Below are 19316 nucleotides of genomic sequence, written 5' to 3'. Positions count from 1 at the left end.
AAGGAGTGGAAAGAAGAAGGAGGCAGAGAGGAATGAGAGTCAAAGGTGACGTGGGACGGTTAAAGTCGCCCAGAATGGTGGACGTGAAGCCGTCCTCAGGAAAGGAGCGTTATCAAGCATCAGCTCATTGATGAATCTCTCTCAAGGGAACCTGGAGGGCCGATAAATGATAAGAATGTTAAGCTTGAACAGGGCTGGTAACTGTGAAGCATTGGAATTCAAAGGAGGCGATAGACAGGATGGGTAAAAGGGGAGAAAAGAGAATGACCACTGAACCCCCCCCCCCCCCCCTCTTGAGGCATGGTCCCGGTGCCACCACCCGGCTGACCAGAAGCTCTCGTGGGGTGTGCGAGGCAACACGTGGGCGACGAAGGAGAGAGCAGTAGGAAACGCAGTGTATATTGTGGTGACTCCTGTTTTCCGTCAGTGCCTAAGAAGTCGAGGGACTGGAGGGAGGTCCATAGGCTGAGATGAACTCTGCTTGTTGGCCGCAGATCGGCAGTTCCAGAGGCTACCGAGACCTGAAACCACGTGGGTTCGTTGCGCGCTGGGACCACCAGAATTAGGGTGGCCGCGGCCACGCGGTGTGGGCGTTTGTATGCGTCTGTGCAGAGAGACGATGAACAGGATAGGAGCAGACACATAGTTGACAAGGCTACAGAAGAGGCTACGCTAATGCAAAGGAGATGAATGACAAGTGGACTACACGTCTCGAATGTTCAGAAAGTTAGCATTACGTAGCAAGAATCTTTTGATAATGATTAAAATGATACAGTATGCTGAGTAGGCTAGCTGGCGCAGTGGCTGCGCTTGTTGAACTTGTAGGTAGCTGGCAGTGGCTGGTCTGTTGACACTACACTAATCAAGTCGTTCCGTTGAGTGTAATGGTTTCTACAGTGCCTGCTATTCTGGGGGTAGCCTGGCTAGGCTAGCAGTGTTGATTTGTTACGTTGCGTTAAAAGAAGGACAATAGCTGGCTAGCCTTAACTAGAAAATCGCTCTGACTACAACAATTATCTTTGATACAAAGACGAGGCTATGTAGCCTAGCTATGATTAGCTAGCTACGATCAAACAAATCCAAACCGTTGTACTGTAATGGAAATGAAATGCTGATACTACCTGTGGAGCGAAGGCGGATGCGGACCGGTTGTTGGTGCGGAACGTTCTATCGGTAGACGTTGCTAGCTTGGCTAGCTAGCAGTGTCCCTACGTTAGGACGACAAATAGCTGGCTAGCTAACCTGGTAATTAAGAATAATCACATCTAAAAACTTACACACTCTAAACTACACAATTATCTTTGGATACGAAGACAGCCAAAGACAATATGTAGCTGCCTAACACTACACTAATCAAGTCGTTCAGTTGGTTAATAGTTTCTACAGTGCTTGCTATTCCGGTAGACGTTGCTAGCCTGCTCGCTGCTGGGGCAGATAGCCAGTGTAGACTACCGTTAGGATGACGGACTACGAATAATTACGCAATTATCTTTGATACAAAGACGGCTATGTAGCTAGCTAAGAAGAAATTGCTAAGATTAGACAATCAAACCGTTGCTAACATAATGAAATGTAATGAATGTATAACTATACTACCTGCGGACAACGTGCGAATGGCCGCTCGCTCCAACCGGAAGTTGTTTTGTATGTTATTATATGTATATCCGACTATAATGTTTTGTTTACTCCAGTGATACTATGGTGTTGTTGTATGTGTAAGAACTGCTTGTTTTCTTGGCCCAGGTCGCCAAATCTAGTAAGGAGAACGTGTTCTCAATTTTGTCCACTGGTTAAATAAAAGGTAAATAAATCAAATTTAAAAAAATCAGTTGTTGCAACAACCACCGTCTCAAGACGATTCTTATCTCAATAGTGTGCAGCGAATTCTATCTAGATGAAATGCCGAAATAGTAATGACACGGCTTAACATTTCTGCGCTACGGATACCGAAATACGGGTCACTTTCCTAAACAACCGTTGAAATTGCAGGGCGCCATATTCAAAAAATATTCCTAAAAATACTTTGATAATCATGCAATCACAAGATGAAATATACCAAAACCAGCTTAGCGTTTATAATATAATGTGGTCAGATTTTTTGAAAAATAATATTAGCAGCAAAAAAATAAATCCAAGCTTTTTAGAGTTGTAGGCTTCAATGCTTATAACAGCCTTACCTTATATTAGTATAAAACTTTGGTCACAAAGTAAGAAAAAAGCAATCAAATTAATCGGCTTACCATTTGATAATCTTCGGGTGATGTCCTCACTACGAGAGCCTCAGTTACACAACAAAATTAATATATTTGTTCGGTAAATATTTACTTTCTATAACAAAACAAACTGCATTTGGGTTGCCGCATTTATTTTGAGAAACAAAAACCCGTGTCCTTCCAATTATCCCAAAAATATCAGAATAGAGTCGTAGAAACATTTTAAATGTTCTTTTATAATCCAAAACCTCAGGTTGTCTTTACAAAACATTAATCGATTAATATTTCAACCGGAGCATAACCTATTCATTATAAGAGAGAAAAGTGAAAATGGTGAGCTCCTCCCGCACGCGCAGGAATTATTTCAGAAGACACCTTGACCTCTTTTGAACATCTAAAATCTCTAAAGCCTGGTCACAAGGCCTTGAGGAAGCCATTGGTAAAAATAGATCTGGGTTGATACCCTTTAATGGAGGTAGACAGGCCAGGAAACAAAACTTTTTTTTTTTTATATACTTCCGGGTTACTTTTTCAGAATTTCGCTGCGCAGAATAAAGTATTATTTTTTCTCACAGACAATATTTGACAGTTTTTGGGAAACTTTGAGTGTTTTCTATTCCTAATCTGTAAAATTATATGCATATTCTACGCTGGGCCAGAGAAAATGTCCGTTTACGTTGGGTACGTTTATTTTAAAAAATGTTTGTTTTTTTTAATTTGACCCCTAGCGCTGAAGAGGTTTTAGCAGCATTACTCAAAATTTCCACATAATATACTTTTTTTGCATAAAACCAAAAAATGCCTATATTTAGAACGCAAGTACGGTATTCGGACACAGCCGAGTGGCTTCGCTGAGAAGCTCCTAATTGATTATGCAAAGAGCTGTTCATCCTAACTGGAGGCCTGTGGCATTACTTAACACAGCTTACAATGTGTTTCTTCGAAGGACACATAGGATATCTCTGATAGGGACTTATCTGGTCTTGCCTTCTGAGATCTCTACCCGTTCCCTGTTCCTTTGGCAATAAATACGAGGAGGCGAAGGCTGTTAAACTTCTCGTGTCCCTGACGGATTTGATATGGTAGAAGTGTAGAGAAGACCTGCACTCCTTGGCACCAGCGCAAATGATGCAACAGAGAGTTAGTGAGAAGTAGTGGTATGGAAGTGAAGAAACACCTCCCTCCACTCACGTTCTCTTATGTCTACAGAGATAAGAAAGGGAAACGGAGTCAACAACTGGTGGTCTGTTACATATACCTCTGGAAATGCATCCAGACCACTTAACCATGACTTGAGATGGTCAAACCCTGTCAGGAATTAGATTATGTTTAGGGTTACATATATTGTTTTATTTAACCAATATTGACACATTGACCTTGTTCACGTGATGTTATGATGCGCTAGATGAGTATCTGTTTTGTTGACAGGGTTTCCAACAACGAGAGACCTAAACAATGTTGGGAACAGGCTCTGCTTTGAATTAAACAGTGAGAAACCATTTACCTGACAGGCTGCTTTGATTGCAAGCAGACATCTCCATGCATTCTAAAAAGCAGCGCGAGTCCTCCGTGTTTTCATTCCCAGGACCTGCCCAATATGGCTATTTTCACTATATAATTCCACTACCTACAGGCCTTCAGAAATGTATAATATGATTACATTGAGATTTTGTGCCCACTGCAGATCTCACACCAAATAGCCCACAATCTCAAGTGGATTTTTTTGTGAGAATTTGTTACAAATTAAAAATTAAAAGCTGAATGTCTTTTACCAATAAGTATCAACCCCTTCGTTATGGCAAGCCTAAATTTGTTCAAGAGTAAACATTGCTTAACAACGTCCATAATACAATTGCATGGACTCCACTTCTTATTTTGGTCATACCCCATCCCTTACCCCACACACATACATTTATCAATTCTCAATTTCAATCAATCAATTTTATTTTATATGTGAAGCCCTCTCGTACATCAGCTAATATTCGAAGTCTTTAACCATAACAACCCAGACCTTACACAACCCGAAACAGCTAGTAATGCAGAGTGTAGAAGCACGGTGGCTAGGAAAACTCCCTAGAAAGGCCACAAAACTAGGAAGAAAAAACCTAGAAAGAACCAGCTATGAGGGGGTGGCCAGTCCTCTTCTGGCTCGTGCCGGGTGGATGATTATAAACAGAACTATGCCAAAGATGTTCAAAAATTGTTCATAGTGACAAGGCATGGTCAAATAATAATCAGAATAGTTTTCAGTTGGCTTTTCATATCCGATCATCAAGAGTTGAAAAACAACAGTCTGGGACAGGTGGCGGTTCCATAACGCAGGCAGAAAGCTGAAAACTGGAATAGCAGCAAGGCCCAGGCGACTGGGGACACGCAAGGAGTCACCATGCGGCGGCAGTCCGACGCATGGTCCTAGGGCCCAGTCCTCGCGAGAGAAAGAAAAGAGAAGGAGAAATTAGAGGAGCCAAGATTTTCAAATGTTCATAAATGACAAGCATGGTCAAATAATAATCCAGGAATTAAATCTCAGTTGGCTATTTCATACCGATCAGTAAGAGTTTGAAAAACAGCAGGTCTGGGACAGGTAGGCGGTTCCCATAAACCGCAGGGGCAGAACAGTTAAACTCGGAATAGCAGCAAAGCCAAGGCGGACTGGGACAGCAAAGGATCACCACTGCCGGTTAGTCCCGACTATGGTCTAAGGCTCAGTCCTCCGAGAAAAGAAAGAGAGGAAGGAGAAAATTTAGAGAGAGCCAAATTTTTTCAAAAGTGTCATAAATGACAACATGGTCAAATAATAATCAGGAATAAATCTCAGTTGGCTTTTCATAGCGATCCATTAAGATTTGAAAAACAGCAGGTCTGGGAAGGTAAGGTTCCGTAACGCCAGGCAGAACAAGCTGAAACTGGATATAGCAGCAAAGCCAGGCGACGGGGACAGCAAGGTGTCATCATTGCCGTAGTTCCTGACGTATGTCCTAGGCTCAGGTTCTCCAAGAGAAAAGGAGAGAACGAGAGAATTAGAGAGTTAGAGCATACTTAAATCACAACAGGACACTGGATAAACGGAGAAGTACTCCAGGCTAACCAACTGACCCTAGCCCCCCGACACATAACAACTACTGCAGCAATAAGATACTTGGAGGCTAAAGACAGCGAGGCCGGTCAGGAGACACTGTGGCCCCAATCCGAAGAAACCCCCGGACAGGCCAAACAAGAAGGATTATTAACCCACCCACTTTGCCAAAAGCACACCCCCGCACCCACTAGAGGGAAATCCTCAACCACACAACTTACAATCCTGAGGACAGCGAGTATAGTCCCAACCAAAGGTCTTCCACCCACAGCACAAACCAAGTGGGAGGGCCGACCAACCCAGTACAGGAAGATCAACGTCAGAACTCAAAACCCACTTCAAGTGACCACCCCTCCTAGGACGGCATGAAAGAGCCCAGGCAAGCCAGTGACTTCAGCCCCTTACAGGGTTACGAGGCAGAGAATCCCCAGTGCGAGAGAGGGAAAACCGGCGCCTGGCAGAAGACAGCAAGGGTGGTTCGTTCCTCCAGAGGCCTTTCGTTTCACCTTCACACTTCCTTGGCCAGACTACACCTCAATCATATGACCCTACTTGAAGAGATAAGTCTTCAGCTAAAGACTTAAAGGTGAGACCGAGTCTGCGTCTCTCACATCGACGTACGGCAGGACTCCTCGTTCATAAAATGGAATTCTTATAGGAGCAAAGCCCTGACCTCCGCCTGTTTGCTCTTTAGAAATTCTAGGGACAATTAGGCCAGCCTGCGTCTTGTGAACCGTACTAGCTACGTATCTGGTCATGCCTACGGCAGACCCAACTCGGAAAATACGGTAGGAGCAAGCCCATTTAAACGCTTTACTAGGTAACAGTAAAAACACTTTGAAATCCACCCTTCCTTAACAGGAAGCCAGTGTAGGGAAGCTAGCACTGGAGTTAATATGACAAAAAAAAAAAAATATTTCTTGGTTCTAGTCAGGATTCTAGCAGCCGTATTTAGCATCAACTGAATTTATTAGTGCTTTACCGGGGTAGCCGGAAAGATTAGAGCATTGCAGTAGTCTAACCTAGAAGTAACAAATGCATGGATTAATTTTTTCTGCATCATTTTTGGACAGGAAATTTCTGATTTTTGCAATGTTACGTAGATGGAAAAAAGCTTGTCCTTGAAACAGTCTTTGATATGTTCGTCAAAAGAGAGATCAGGGTCAAGAGTAACGCCAGTCCTTCACAGTTTTATTTGAGACGACTTTACAACCATCAAGGATGAATTGTCAGATTTAACAGAAGATCTCTTTGTTTCTTGGGACCTAAGAACAAGCAGCTCTGTTTTGTCCGAGTTTAAAAGTAGAAAGTTTTCAGCCATCCACTTCCTTATGTCTGAAACACAGGTTCTAGCCGAGGGCAATTTTGGGCTTCACCATGTTTCATTGAAATGTACAGCTGCTGTGTCATCCGCATAGCAGTGAAAGTTAACATTATGTTTTCGAATAACATCCCCAAGAGGTAAAATATATAGTGAAAACAATAGTGGTCCTAAAACGGAACCTTGAGGAACACCGAAATGTACAGTTGATTTGTCAGAGGACAGGACCATTCACAGAGACAAACTGATATCTTTCCGACAGGTAAGATCAAACCAGGCAGAACTTGTCCGTGTAGACCAATTTGGGTTTCCAGTCTCTCCAAAAGAATGTGGTGATCGATGGTATCAAAGGCAGCACTAAGGTCTAGTAGCACGGAGACAGATGCAGAGCCTCGGTCCGACGCCATTAAAAGGTCATTTACCACCTTCACAAGTGCAGTCTCAGTGCTATGATGGGGTCTAAAACCAGACTGAAGCATTTCGTATACATTGTTTGTCTTCAGAAAGGCAGTGAGTTGCTGCGCCAACAGCTTTTTCTAAAAATTTTGAGAGGAATGGAAGATTTGATATAGGCGATAGTTTTTTATATTTTCCGGGTCAGGTTGGCTTTTCAAGAGAGGCTTTATCACTGCCACTTTAGTGAGGTTGGTACACATCCGGTGGATAGAGAGCTGTTTATTATGTTCAACATAGGGGGCCAAGACACAGGAAGCAGCTCCTTCAGCAGTTTAGTAGGAATAGGATCCAGTATGCAGCTTGAAGGTTTAGAGGCCATGATTATTTCATCATTTGGTCAAGAGATATAGTACTAAAACACTTAAGTGTCTCTCCCGATCCCAGGCCCTCGCAGAGCTGTGCAGATCCAGGACAGCTAAGCCTGGAGGAATACGCAGATTCAAAGAGGAGTCCGTAATTTGCTTTCTATGGTCATGATCTTTTCCTCAAGAAGTTCATGAATTTATTACTGCTGAAGTGAAAGCCATCCTCTCTTGGGAATGCTGCTTTTTAGTTAGTTTCGCAACAGTATCAAAAAGAAATTTTGGATTGTGTTCTTATTTTCCTCGATTAAGTTGGAAAAGTAGGATGATCGAGCAGCAGTGAGGGCTCTTCGGTACTGCACGGTACTGTCTTTCCAAGCTAGTCGGAAGACTTCCAGTTTGGTGTGGCGCCATTTMCGTTCCAATTTCCTGGAAGCTTGCTTCAAAGCTCGGGTATTTTCTGTATACCAGGGAGCTAGTTTCTTATGACAAATGTTTTTCGTTTTTAGGGGTGCAACTGCATCTAGGGTATTGCGCAAGGTTAAATTGAGTTCCTCAGTTAGGTGGTTAACTGATTTTTGTCCTCTGACGTCCTTGGGTAGGCAGAAGGAGTCTGGAAGGGCATCAAGGAAGTTTTGTGTTGTCTGAGAATTTATAGCACGACTTTTGATGCTCCTTGGTTGGGGTCTGAGCAGATTATTTGTTGCGATTGCAAACGTAATAAAATGGTGGTCCGATAGTCCAGGATTATGTGGAAAAACATTAAGATCTACAACATTTATTCCATGGGACAAAACTAGGTCCAGAGTATGACTGTGGCAGTGAGTAGGTCCAGAGACATGTTGGACAAAACCCACTGAGTCGATGATGGCTCCGAAAGACTTTTGGAGTGGGTCTGTGGACTCCATGTGAATATTAAAATCACCAAAAATTAGAATATGATCTGCTATGACTACAAGGTCTGATAGGAATTCAGGAAACTCAGAGAGGAACGCTGTATATGGCCCAGGAGGCCTGTAGACAGTAGCTATAAAAAGTGATTGAGTAGGCTGCATAGATTTCATGACTAGAAGCTCAAAAGACGAAAACGCCATTTTTTTTTTTGTAAATTGAAATTTGCTATCGTAAATGTTAGCAACACCTCCGCCTTTGCGGGATGCACGGGGGATATGGTCACTAGTGTAACCAGGAGGTGAGGCCTCATTTAACACAGTAAATTCATCAGGCTTAAGCCATGTTTCAGTCAGGCCAATCACATCAAGATTATGATCAGTGATTAGTTCATTGACTATGACTGCCTTTGAAGTGAGGGATCTAACATTAAGTAACCCTATTTTGAGATGTGAGGTATCACGATCTCTTTCAATAATGGCAGGAATGGAGGAGGTCTTTATCCTAATAAGATTGCTAAGGCGAACACCGCCATGTTTAGTTTTGCCCAACCTAGGTCGAGGCACAGACACAGTCTCAATGGGTATGGCTGAGCTGACTACACTGACTGTGCTAKTGGCAGACTCCACTAAGCTGGCAGGTTGGCTAACAGCCTGCTGCCTGGCCTGCACCCTATTATCTGTAAGGTACCTCAAGTAGTGCATTTCAACCACAAGACTAGGGAGGTTTCCAATGCCTCGCAAAGGACACTTATTGGTAGATGGGTAAAAATAAAAAATAAACAGACACAAAGATACAGGCGTCCTTCCTAACTCAGTTGCCGGAGAGAAAGGAAACCGCTCAGGGATTTCACCATGAGGCCAATGGGGATTTTAAAACAGTTACAGAGTTTAATGGCTGTGATGGGAGAAAACTGAGGCTGGATCAACAACATTGTAGTTACTCCACAMTACTAACCTAAATGACAGAGTGAAAAGAAGGAAGTTTTACAGAATAAAAATATTCCAAAACATGCATTCTGTTTGCAATAAGACACTAAAGTAATACTGCAAAAAATGTGGGAAAGAAATTAAATTTTTGTCCTGAATACTAAGCATTATGTTTGGGGCAAATCCAACACAACACATCACTGAGTACAACTCTTCATATTTTCAAGCATGGTGGTGGCTGCATCATGTTATGGATATGCTCGTCATCGGCAAGGCCTAGGGAGTTTTTTTAGGATAAAAATAAATGGAATAGAGCTAAACACAGGCAAAATCCTAGAGGAAAACCTCTTTCAGTCGGCTTTCCAACAGACGCTGGGAGACAAATTAAAAAAATTAAGGTCAAATATACACTGGAGTTGCTTACCAAGACAACTTTGAATGTTCCTGAGTGGCCTATTTAAAGTTTTGACTTAAATCGTCTTGAAAATCTCTGGCAAGACTTGGAAATGGCTGTCTAGCAATGATCAACAACCAACCGGACAAAGCTTAAAAATAATAATAATTTTAAAAAAGGCAAATATTGAACAGTCCAGGTGTGCAAAGCTCTCACCCAAAAAGACTCACAGCTGTAATCACTTCCAAAGGTGATTTTAACATGTATTGACGCAGGGGGTTGAATACTTATCTAACTAAGATACACTGCATGGCTAAAAGTATATGGACACCTGATCATTGAACATCTCAACATCATGGGCATTAATATGGAGTTGGTSCCCCTTTTGCTGCTATTACAGCCTCCACTCTTCTGGGAACGCCTTCCACTAGATGTTGAAACATTGCTGCGGGGACTTGCTTCCATTCAGCCACAAGAGCATTAGTGAGGTCAGGAGCTGAAGTTGCCATTCCAATTCATCCCAAAGGTGTTCGATGGGGTTGAGGTCTGGGCTCTGTGCAGTCCAGTCAAGTTCTTCCACACCGATCTCGCCAAACCGTTTCTGTATGGACCTTGTTTTGTGCACAGGGGCATTGCCATGCTGAAACAGGAAAGTGTTGCCACAAAGTTGTAATCACAAAATCATCTAGAATGTAATTGTAAGCTGTAGCATTAAGATTTCCCTTCACTGGAACTAAGGGGCCTAGTCCGAACCATGAAAAACAGCCCGAGACCATTATTCCTCCTCCACCAAACTTTACAGTTGGCGCTATGCATTTGGGCAGGTAGCATTCTCCTGGCATCCGCCAAACCCAGATTCGTCCGTCAGACTGCCAGATGGTAGAGCTTGATTCATCACTCCAGAGTCCAATGGCGGCAAGCTTTACACCACTCCAGCCGACGCTTGGCATTGTGCATGGTGATCTTAGGCTTGTGTGCGCGGCTGCTCGACCATGAAAACCCATTTCATGAAGCTCCCGACGAGCAGTTATTGTGCTGACGTTGTTTCCAGAGGCAGTTTGGAACTCGGTAGTGAGTGTTGCAACCGAGGACAGATCATTTTTATACGTTATGCGCTTCAGCACTCGGCATTCCCGATCTGTGAGCTTGTGTGGCCTACCACTTCGCGGCTGATCAGTTGTTGCTTATAGATGTTTCCACTTCACAATAAAAGCACTTACAGTGACCGGGTCAGCTCTAGCAGTGCAGAAATTGAACGAATAGACTTGTTGGAAAGGTGGCATCCCATATTGGGTGCCACACTGAAAGTCACTTGCTGAATCCACAAATTTGAAGGGGTGTCCACGTACTTTTGGCCATGTAGTGCATATTAGTGTTTTTTCATTTATTTTCCTTGATAAATAAAAATCTTCCACTTTGTCAAAATATTGGGTAGATAAAGAAATACTATTAAATCCAGTTTAATTCAAATTTGTAACAACAAAGCATTGGGAAAAAGTCGAGGGGTATGAATACTTTCTGAAGACAATATGTAAAGTGTCATTTGGGATTCACTCGCAGTCAGTCCCCCTGTTCCCATCTCCCCCTACACAGATACGGTGGAGCGCAGTCAAATTGTATCTCCTTTGTTTCCTAAGATTTTGGATAAACACAGAGGAAACTGGTAAAACTCTACCCAAAATCATCAAAAGACAACAATCGGATTACAACTAGATGTTGGTTTAATCTCCCTGGAGAGGGAGCAGAATATGGAGTTACACCACACTCTTGCAGCGATTGACATTGCATAACAAGCTTTACAGTTTCCTGCACCTCGAGGTCTGATGAAGTAAAGGTCTGGTAAAGGGAAAACAACCTTTGCTTGTGTCCCCACAATGGCACTGCATGGGGACAATGACAAAGATCTTCCATGCATTAGACTAATTTGCGATAGTACATTGTGAATTTAAATGTGTACAGGCAACGGCAAAACTAATGGCTTGTTTATATTGATCCATCATGGATATTTGTAGTTAAAAGGATAAATTAAATAAACAGCAAATTCAGATTTATTGGCTGCAGAGATAGAGCAGTGCTTGTTTTATCACCTAATGTCCTCTGCAAACCACATGTAATTCATTGGAATACTCTTGATCGTGAAAATATAATATTTGTCACTGAAATATAAAAATGGATGAAGGTTTTCATATGCAGTGCTTTAGACTGCGAAAAATAGATATTTTCTCTCCTCTAAGGAACCAAAACATTTTAAATTCCTAACTCAAAGGTCCAATTGGTAGTATGCATGCCCTGTAACATTGCAGTTTGTCACATCAAGGTTAGTATGATTGCATTTGACAAAGGTTGTTTCAGCTGTTGTAATTTATTGAGATTCCCAAAATCATGTCATATCGATCGAAATATGCACAGCCATACCGAAATATGTGAAATGTTTTCCCCAACGCCCCAGAATCACATATGTCCACAATGGACTCCAACATAATGCAGGAGTGTGTGTGTGCAGTTGTATTCTATTGATGAGCTGTCTGTGTCTCCCCTCACAGTTTGACGTACGATGTGTTTGTGCTTTATCTTTGTGCTACCTTGATTCTCTTTGATTTCCCTCAAGCCTCATGTCTTAGTCCTTGTCGTGTACTGGTCTCTAAATGCTTGCTTATGGGTTCCATTTGTTTTCTCCCTCCCTCCCGCCCCCWTTTCTCCTTTTTTTGCATGCCACCTGTTCCCTTCCTCCCTCCACCACCACCACTGCTCCTCCGCTTCGCTCCTCTCCTTCACCCTCGTGTGCTCAGACACTACGCCCAGCGCTGAACCCGCAGCTCACGGTTGGTATCTCTTCCCTCCTCTTTTTCTTCTGCCCACCACAGCATGCCCCACCACAGCATGGCACCTGATTACCAGCGCTGTTTTAATGTCTTGCTCTCCTTTGATTACTCTACTGTACTCTCTGCCACTACATGAAAAGATGACTTGCTATGGTTTCATTCGTCTGTCTCTGCTTGTTTGTCTATATGTATGTTTTTCTGTCTGTTTTTACATCTATTGCTCAATCCCAAAACATCACCTTGCCCCTACACACTTGTGTAGATCTGAAAGAATCAGAAAGGTATAGCCAATATGGTATTAGCTCCATCTTGCCCTTTGATAGGCTAGGTGGAATTTTGACAGCATTGCTGATACATATTATGTAGGCCAAATTCCCCTATAAGAGAGGAGTTAGGGGTCAATTTGGGGTTGGGCATTTGTATGACAAGCCTGCTGGTCCGTTTAGCCAGTTTGTGCTTTTAGATAACTCCTCTATGTGTTCGTAGCTTGTTATGCCAAACCTGTATGCCATGACAATGAGAGAAGAGTTAGCTACATCACATACAAAATGGGACCAGGCTATCGTATGACTATCCATCCTTTTTTCTGTCTGTCTGTCTTCCTGTCTTTCCGTCTGTCTTTCTGGCCATCAGTGTTAGAAACCCTCGCTGGTTCACCTTAAATCCAAAATCACCCCATTTGGGTTTCTTTAATCAAAATGCCCACTCGTAATCTCCATGAGGGTGCATACTTCCTTGTTGAAGTATGCCTTAAGTGTCCTCATTTTGCACCCAAAAGTAATAAATAATAACCCGCCTCAAATAATTTTTTCATTAATTTAAATTATGTGTCTGGTTTCTTAATTAAGGTGATACATCACAAACCTTTAGCTACCACTCAGGTACTCAGACAGCGTAGTTCAGTTTGACAGACAATTACCACTTTGTTTCCGTCCACATAAGGCACAAACAGCAAACTTTTCACAGAGCTCAGAAGGCAAGGCAATTTTGTATTCGGCAAAAAATAGACTTAACACTGACTGGTGTTTTTTGGAAGAAAACTACCCTTATAACCCTTGGTGTAACGTCCGTCGTTGAACGAGTGAGACCAAAGCGCAGCGTGGAAAGTGTTAATGATATTTATTTTCAAAAAACACTCAAACAAAATAACCAATGTGAAAACGAAAGCGCACAGTTCTGTAAGGCAAATAAACTATACAGAAAACAAGATCCCACAAAACCCCAAAAGAAAATGACAACTTATATATGATCCCCAATCAGAGACAACGATAGACAGCAGCCTCTGATTGGGAACCACACTCGTCCAAAATAAATAAATAGAAAACATAGATTTTCCCACCCGAGTCACACCCTGACCTAACCAAACATAGAGAATAATAAGGTCAGGGTGTGACATTCGGAGCGCATATGAATTATACATAGGGATGTACAACCTCAAGTTCATGTATTTTTAGGCACCTGTGTTGATACATCTCTCCTGTGATTATGTAGGCTAATATCTACGTAGGCTAATATGTTAATTAAACCCTTGGCCTTCATCACATTCTATCAGCTAATCCCCATTGGCTCAGAACACTCAACTCAGATCACGAGCTGTTGCTGCAGAGTTCTGACAAATATTAACCAATATTAACAGACACCAGCTAAATTTCTGTGGTCTGAAGGGATAGGTCCCTTCTATGAATTGTATTTATATGATTGAAATGACACCCACCCTTTATTCAAGATTATGCTCAGGTTATGTAAATTAGGGTTTAAGCATATGTGAAAGCGAACGTTTTTAGATAATTTATATCAAACTCAACCGTTAATCTTTTCCAGTGAAAAAGTTTAAAAGTATTTACTAAAATAAACTGAAGTAAAAAATATATTAATAATATTAACAACAAATGATTAAGGAGCAACAATAAAATAACAGTAGCGAGGCTATATACAGGGGGTACCGGTACAGAGTCAATGTGCGGGGGCACCGGTTAGACAAGGTAATTGAGGTGATATACACGTCATTTAGATATGCCACTTTAACGTTAGCTAGCTATCTAAACAATGAACTATAATCCCAATCCATAGAGTACTAGCAATACAAACCGATTGTCATTGCTAGCTAAAGTTAACCAAATAGGTTCAATGTTAGCTAGCAAGCCATCCATCGAACTTCAGCTAGCTAGCTAACAGCAAGCTTAAATTTGCAATGAAAACAACTTCCTGACAAAATTAGAAACGTATAATATCTGAAACTGTAGCTAGCTTCACGGCAGACTGCAACCCCTTTCATTAAATAAGACGTCCTGTGTCATTTCCGTTTAGTTTGCACAGAAATTCCACTGATTTCAAAACTCGGTCAACTTCTTCCGTGACAACAACACTGTTGATCGCCGTTTCTTCCCCATCACTGTCATCAGAAGACTACAATAATGTCTTCAAAAAAAATGTTTTTACCTAAATCGGAACTTCCTCATCGTCTGATTCGTTTTCAGAGTCGGAGAGTGTCAGCATGGCACGATCGTCCTCCAGAAAGTAGTCCATCACAACTGATAAATGTAGGGCAGCAAAGTTATTGAGAGCAGAAGCAACATATTTGCAGTTCTCCATGGCTAACGTTATATCTTTTGAAAAAACTGCAGTAGAATGGATTATTTACGTATAACGAGCAGCTCATTTTATAGACACGATGCTACACCGCAGAACAATCTGAAACTCATCTCTCTGCATGTCCAGCCCACTCATTATCTCAGTTAATCATGGCTAGCGGGAAAACCAACTAGGCTCGTAATTTAACAATTTTATTCGTATTTACAGATGGCATAAAAGCTTGTTATTAAGGCACATGAAGGTTCACTTGTTCGAAAAGGCATATCTGCCAAACAATGCATTTTGATTTGAAAAAAATAGTTTACCTCCAAATGGCTCTCCTGTGAAGTCGTGGCTTGCGACATTATGCCTAGTTTCCTGAAACGGGTCACAAATGGTAGTCCCACTAAGCGCAAACCAGATGAAATGGTGTATCGCTGCAGAATGCTGTAGTAGCCATGCTGGTTAAGTGTGCCTTGAATTCTAAATATATCACTGACAGTGTCACCGGCAAAGCACCCCACCACTATCACACCTCCTCCTCCATGCTTCACGGTGGGAACCATCCGTTCCCCTACTCTGCGTCTCACAAAGACACGGCGGTTGGAACCAAAAATCGCAAGTTTGGACTCATCAGACCAAAGGACTGATTTCCACCGGTCTAATGTCCTTTGCTTGTGTTTCTTGGCCCAAGCAAGTCTCTTCTTATTGGTGTCCTTTAGTAGTGGTTTCTTTGCAGCAATTCGACCATGAAGGCCTGATTCAGGCAGTCGCCTCTGAATAGTTGATGTTGAGATGTCTATTAACTCTGTGAAGCATTTATTTTGGCTGCAATCTGAGATGCAGTTTGTTAACTTCATGTTTTAAGTATCCCTATATTTCTGTTATTACGGTGCTATCACTCTGTTATTAGTACGCCTGTGCGGTAGTCTCACTGTTGATGGACCTGACCTGAGTGCAATGCCAACCATGTACTGTGGAAATACGGTTTAGTAAACGCTGTTAAACTGGAACCTATTCGTTGTGTCATGTTAAGTTAACACAATTAACTCTGGGTCTTCATTTCCTGTGGCGGTCCTCAGGAGAGCCAGTTTCATCGTAGCGCTTGATGGTTTTTGCGACTGCACTTGAAGAAACTTTCAAAGTTCTTGAAATGTTCCACATTAACTGATCTTCATGTCTTAATGTAATGATGGACTGTCGTTTCTCTTTGCTTATTTGAGCTGTTCTTGTCATAATATGGACTTGGTCTTTTACCAAATACGGTTATCTTCAGTATACTACTTTTGACTGGTACTGTATGTGTACATGTAAAGCTATTCTGGGAAAGTAGGGGGGGGGGGTGTATGGTATTGTATACACACACAATTAATCTAATTTCTTCAAATTCTTAAAATATTGCCAAGTTTGGTGTGAAATGTGTTTTAATGTAAAATGTCAAGCAGATTTATTTCACTCCGACTGCTGAATCAATGTTTGTGACCTGTAAGACCTGTGCATCTCTCTCTTGGTTCTGAGAATAACATTACGGCTTTTCTTTATCGGCGAGATAGAAAATATTGATTAACCTGTGTTTTTGCAACTCTGTTCAGAAACTTGTTCAGAAAATTCTTTCAGTGGTCTAAAAAAAGATTTTAGTCACAAAGACGCTAACAAAATACAAAGACGCCAACAAAACACGTTTYACACAGGTCGCTGTGAAATATTAGTCTGTTACAGAAGTATTACACATTTGTGTTCTATCATTGCAAAATGTGTTCTTCTTGTTGTTTTGGTGCCCTTTCACTGTTTTGGAGATGTTTCTCCTCTCTAATAACAGTGTATTYTTTGCCTATTGCAACAAGCTGTTACAAAAATAAGAAAGATACTGCAGTGAACCAGGAAGTCAGTGAAGATTAACCAGTACATTACCACCAAAGAAAAGCAGTTCCATTTGTGTATTTATGCTACATTGTTGCATCATCCCCTTTGTCAGAAGTTCTTCACTCTAGCTGACACTCTATTCAGTTGGTGCGGTTACCTCAGGAATATGAATTGCAGTGCAGGGCCAGAGGAAGCATTGCTCTTCGGGTGAGATAGATCAAACCCTTATCAGCACGTCAGCCTCACTGTCAGACAGCACTTCTATCGCCACACACTGGTACCAAGGGTATTAATGGCATTTCCTTTACCTGATCCACGTGTATTTAATGTCATACTGTGCCAGAGGCCACCCGGACTTTTTACAATGTATGATTTATCAATAGCGTGTCAACTTGTGTGTTTTATTGGTAACACTGTACTTGATACCTAGTGTCATAACCATGTCATTATATGTCATAACAGCTGACATAACATGTCATAACCTGTCATACAATGGTCATAACACTGTCATGACACATATTTAGACCTGAGAAATATTGTGTTATTTTATGGCTGATTATGACACCTACATAGGAGTGTCAAACCTACCACACAAGGCAAAACATTCCATTACACCATAGCCTACTTCTCAACAGTATTTTTTTTTTATGTAACATTTTCTGAAATTGACCATATTCTCTGTTGTTGATGACTGGGATGAATGCAGGAGCAGATTTCAGGGACAGGCCCGGACACCCTCTTTTTGACTSGTGACTGACCTAAAGGAATGTACGTGATAGGCCAATCTGGTTTATATGATTTTGATGGTCATAATGCTTCTTGACAGTATCATAAAGTGTATTTTCTTAGTCCAAGTAAAGTGACACAGGATGGTCATAATACTTCTTGACAGTGTCATAAAGTGTAAAAACACAACTTTAAATAATTAATTACAACAACAACGTGGATTTAACTTCTCTAGGATAGGGGGCAGCATTTTCACGTTTGGATGAAAAGCATACCGAAATTCAACTGCCAGCTACTCATCCCCAGAAAATAAGATATGCATATTGTTAGTAGATTTGGATAGAAAACACTCTGAAGTTTCTAAAACTGTTTGAATCATGTCTGTGAGTATAACATAACTTATTTAGCAGGCGAAACCCCGCGAACAAACCATTCAGAWTTTTTTTTTTTTTGAGGTCACTCTCTTTTCAATGGATTTTCGTTGGGAATACAGATTTCTAATTGACCTTCTTGCAGTTCCTACCACTTCCCCTGGATGTCAACAGTCTTTAGAAATTGGTTGAGGGTTTTTCCTTTGTGTAATGAAGAAGTACGGCCATCTTGATTGAGGGTCACTCGACGTCTCCTGTTTGTTAGAGGCGCATGACCAGAAGGCTAGCTACAGTTTGTTTTAATCCTGTATTGAACACAGATCATCCCGTCTTCAATTTTAACGATTATTTACATTAAAAGATACCTAAAGTTGTATTACAAAAGTAGTTTGAAATGTTTTGGCAAAGTTTACAGKTAACTTTTGAGATATTTTGTAATCACGTTTCACAAGATGGAACCGGTGTTTTTCTGGATCAAACGCGCCAAATAAATTGACATTTTGGATATATATCGATGGAATTAATCGAACAAAGGGACCATTTGTGATGTTTATGGGACATATTGGAGTGCCAACAACAGAAGGTCATCAAAGGTAAGGCATGAATTATATTTTTATTTCTGCGTTTTGTGTCGCGCCTGCAGGGTTGAAATATGATTCTTTCTGTTTACTATGGTGCTATCCTCAGATAATAGAATTGTTTGCTTTTGCCGGAAAGCCTATTTGAATTCTGACATGTTGGCTGGATTCACAACCAGTGTAGCTTTAATTTGGTATATTTCATGTGTGATTTAATGAAAGTTAGATTTTTATAGTCATTTATTTGAATATGGCGCTCTGCATTTTCTCTGGCTTTTGGGCAAGTGAGACAGTAGCGTCCCGCCTAAACTCAGATTTTTGGATATAAATCTGAACTTTACCGATCAAAACATACATGTATTGTGTAACATGAAGTCCTATGAGTGTCATCTGATGAAGATCATCAAAGGTTGATTAATTGTATCTCTATTTCTGCTTTTTGTTACTCCTCTCTGTGGCTGGAAAAATGGCTGTGTTTTTCTGTGGCTATGTACTGACCTAACATAATCGTTTGGTGTGCTTTCGCCGTAAATCCTTTTTGAAATCAGACATGTTGGCTGGATTCACAACAAGCGTAGCTTTAATTTGGTGTCTTTCATGTGTGATTTCATGAAAGTTAAATTTTTATAGTAATATATTTGAATTTGGCGTTCTGCATTTTTACTGGCTTTTGGCGAAGTGGGACGTTAGCGTCCCACATATCCCAGAGAAGTTAAGAAACAAACGTTCAATCGAAAGGAAACTTCTTGGCAGGGGGAAAAAAACATTTTAATACATGTGGGTTTTGACACTTTTGTAGCTGT

General features: G+C 41.3%; 1 protein-coding gene across 4 annotated transcripts in view; it reads left to right on the top strand.

Moving 5' to 3' along the window:
• LOC111951005 (cell adhesion molecule 1-like) overlaps window positions 1-19316 on the top strand; it is a 648521-nt gene that overhangs the window by 587436 nt on the left and 41769 nt on the right. For 2 of the 4 annotated variants that reach the window (XM_070434393.1, XM_070434391.1), the window contains one exon: window positions 12372-12404. The exons of the other annotated variants lie outside the window; for them this stretch is intronic. In XM_070434393.1, coding sequence (XP_070290494.1) covers window positions 12372-12404 — 33 coding nt within the window. The remainder of the gene's footprint in view (window positions 1-12371; window positions 12405-19316) is intronic. 4 annotated transcript variants of the gene reach the window in all.

Source organism: Salvelinus sp. IW2-2015, linkage group LG23 (genome assembly GCF_002910315.2).
Source record: "Salvelinus sp. IW2-2015 linkage group LG23, ASM291031v2, whole genome shotgun sequence".
Classification (NCBI taxonomy): domain Eukaryota; kingdom Metazoa; phylum Chordata; class Actinopteri; order Salmoniformes; family Salmonidae; genus Salvelinus; species Salvelinus sp. IW2-2015.
Note: the sequence above shows the minus strand (reverse complement) of the source record. Positions and strands in the feature narration are given on the sequence as shown.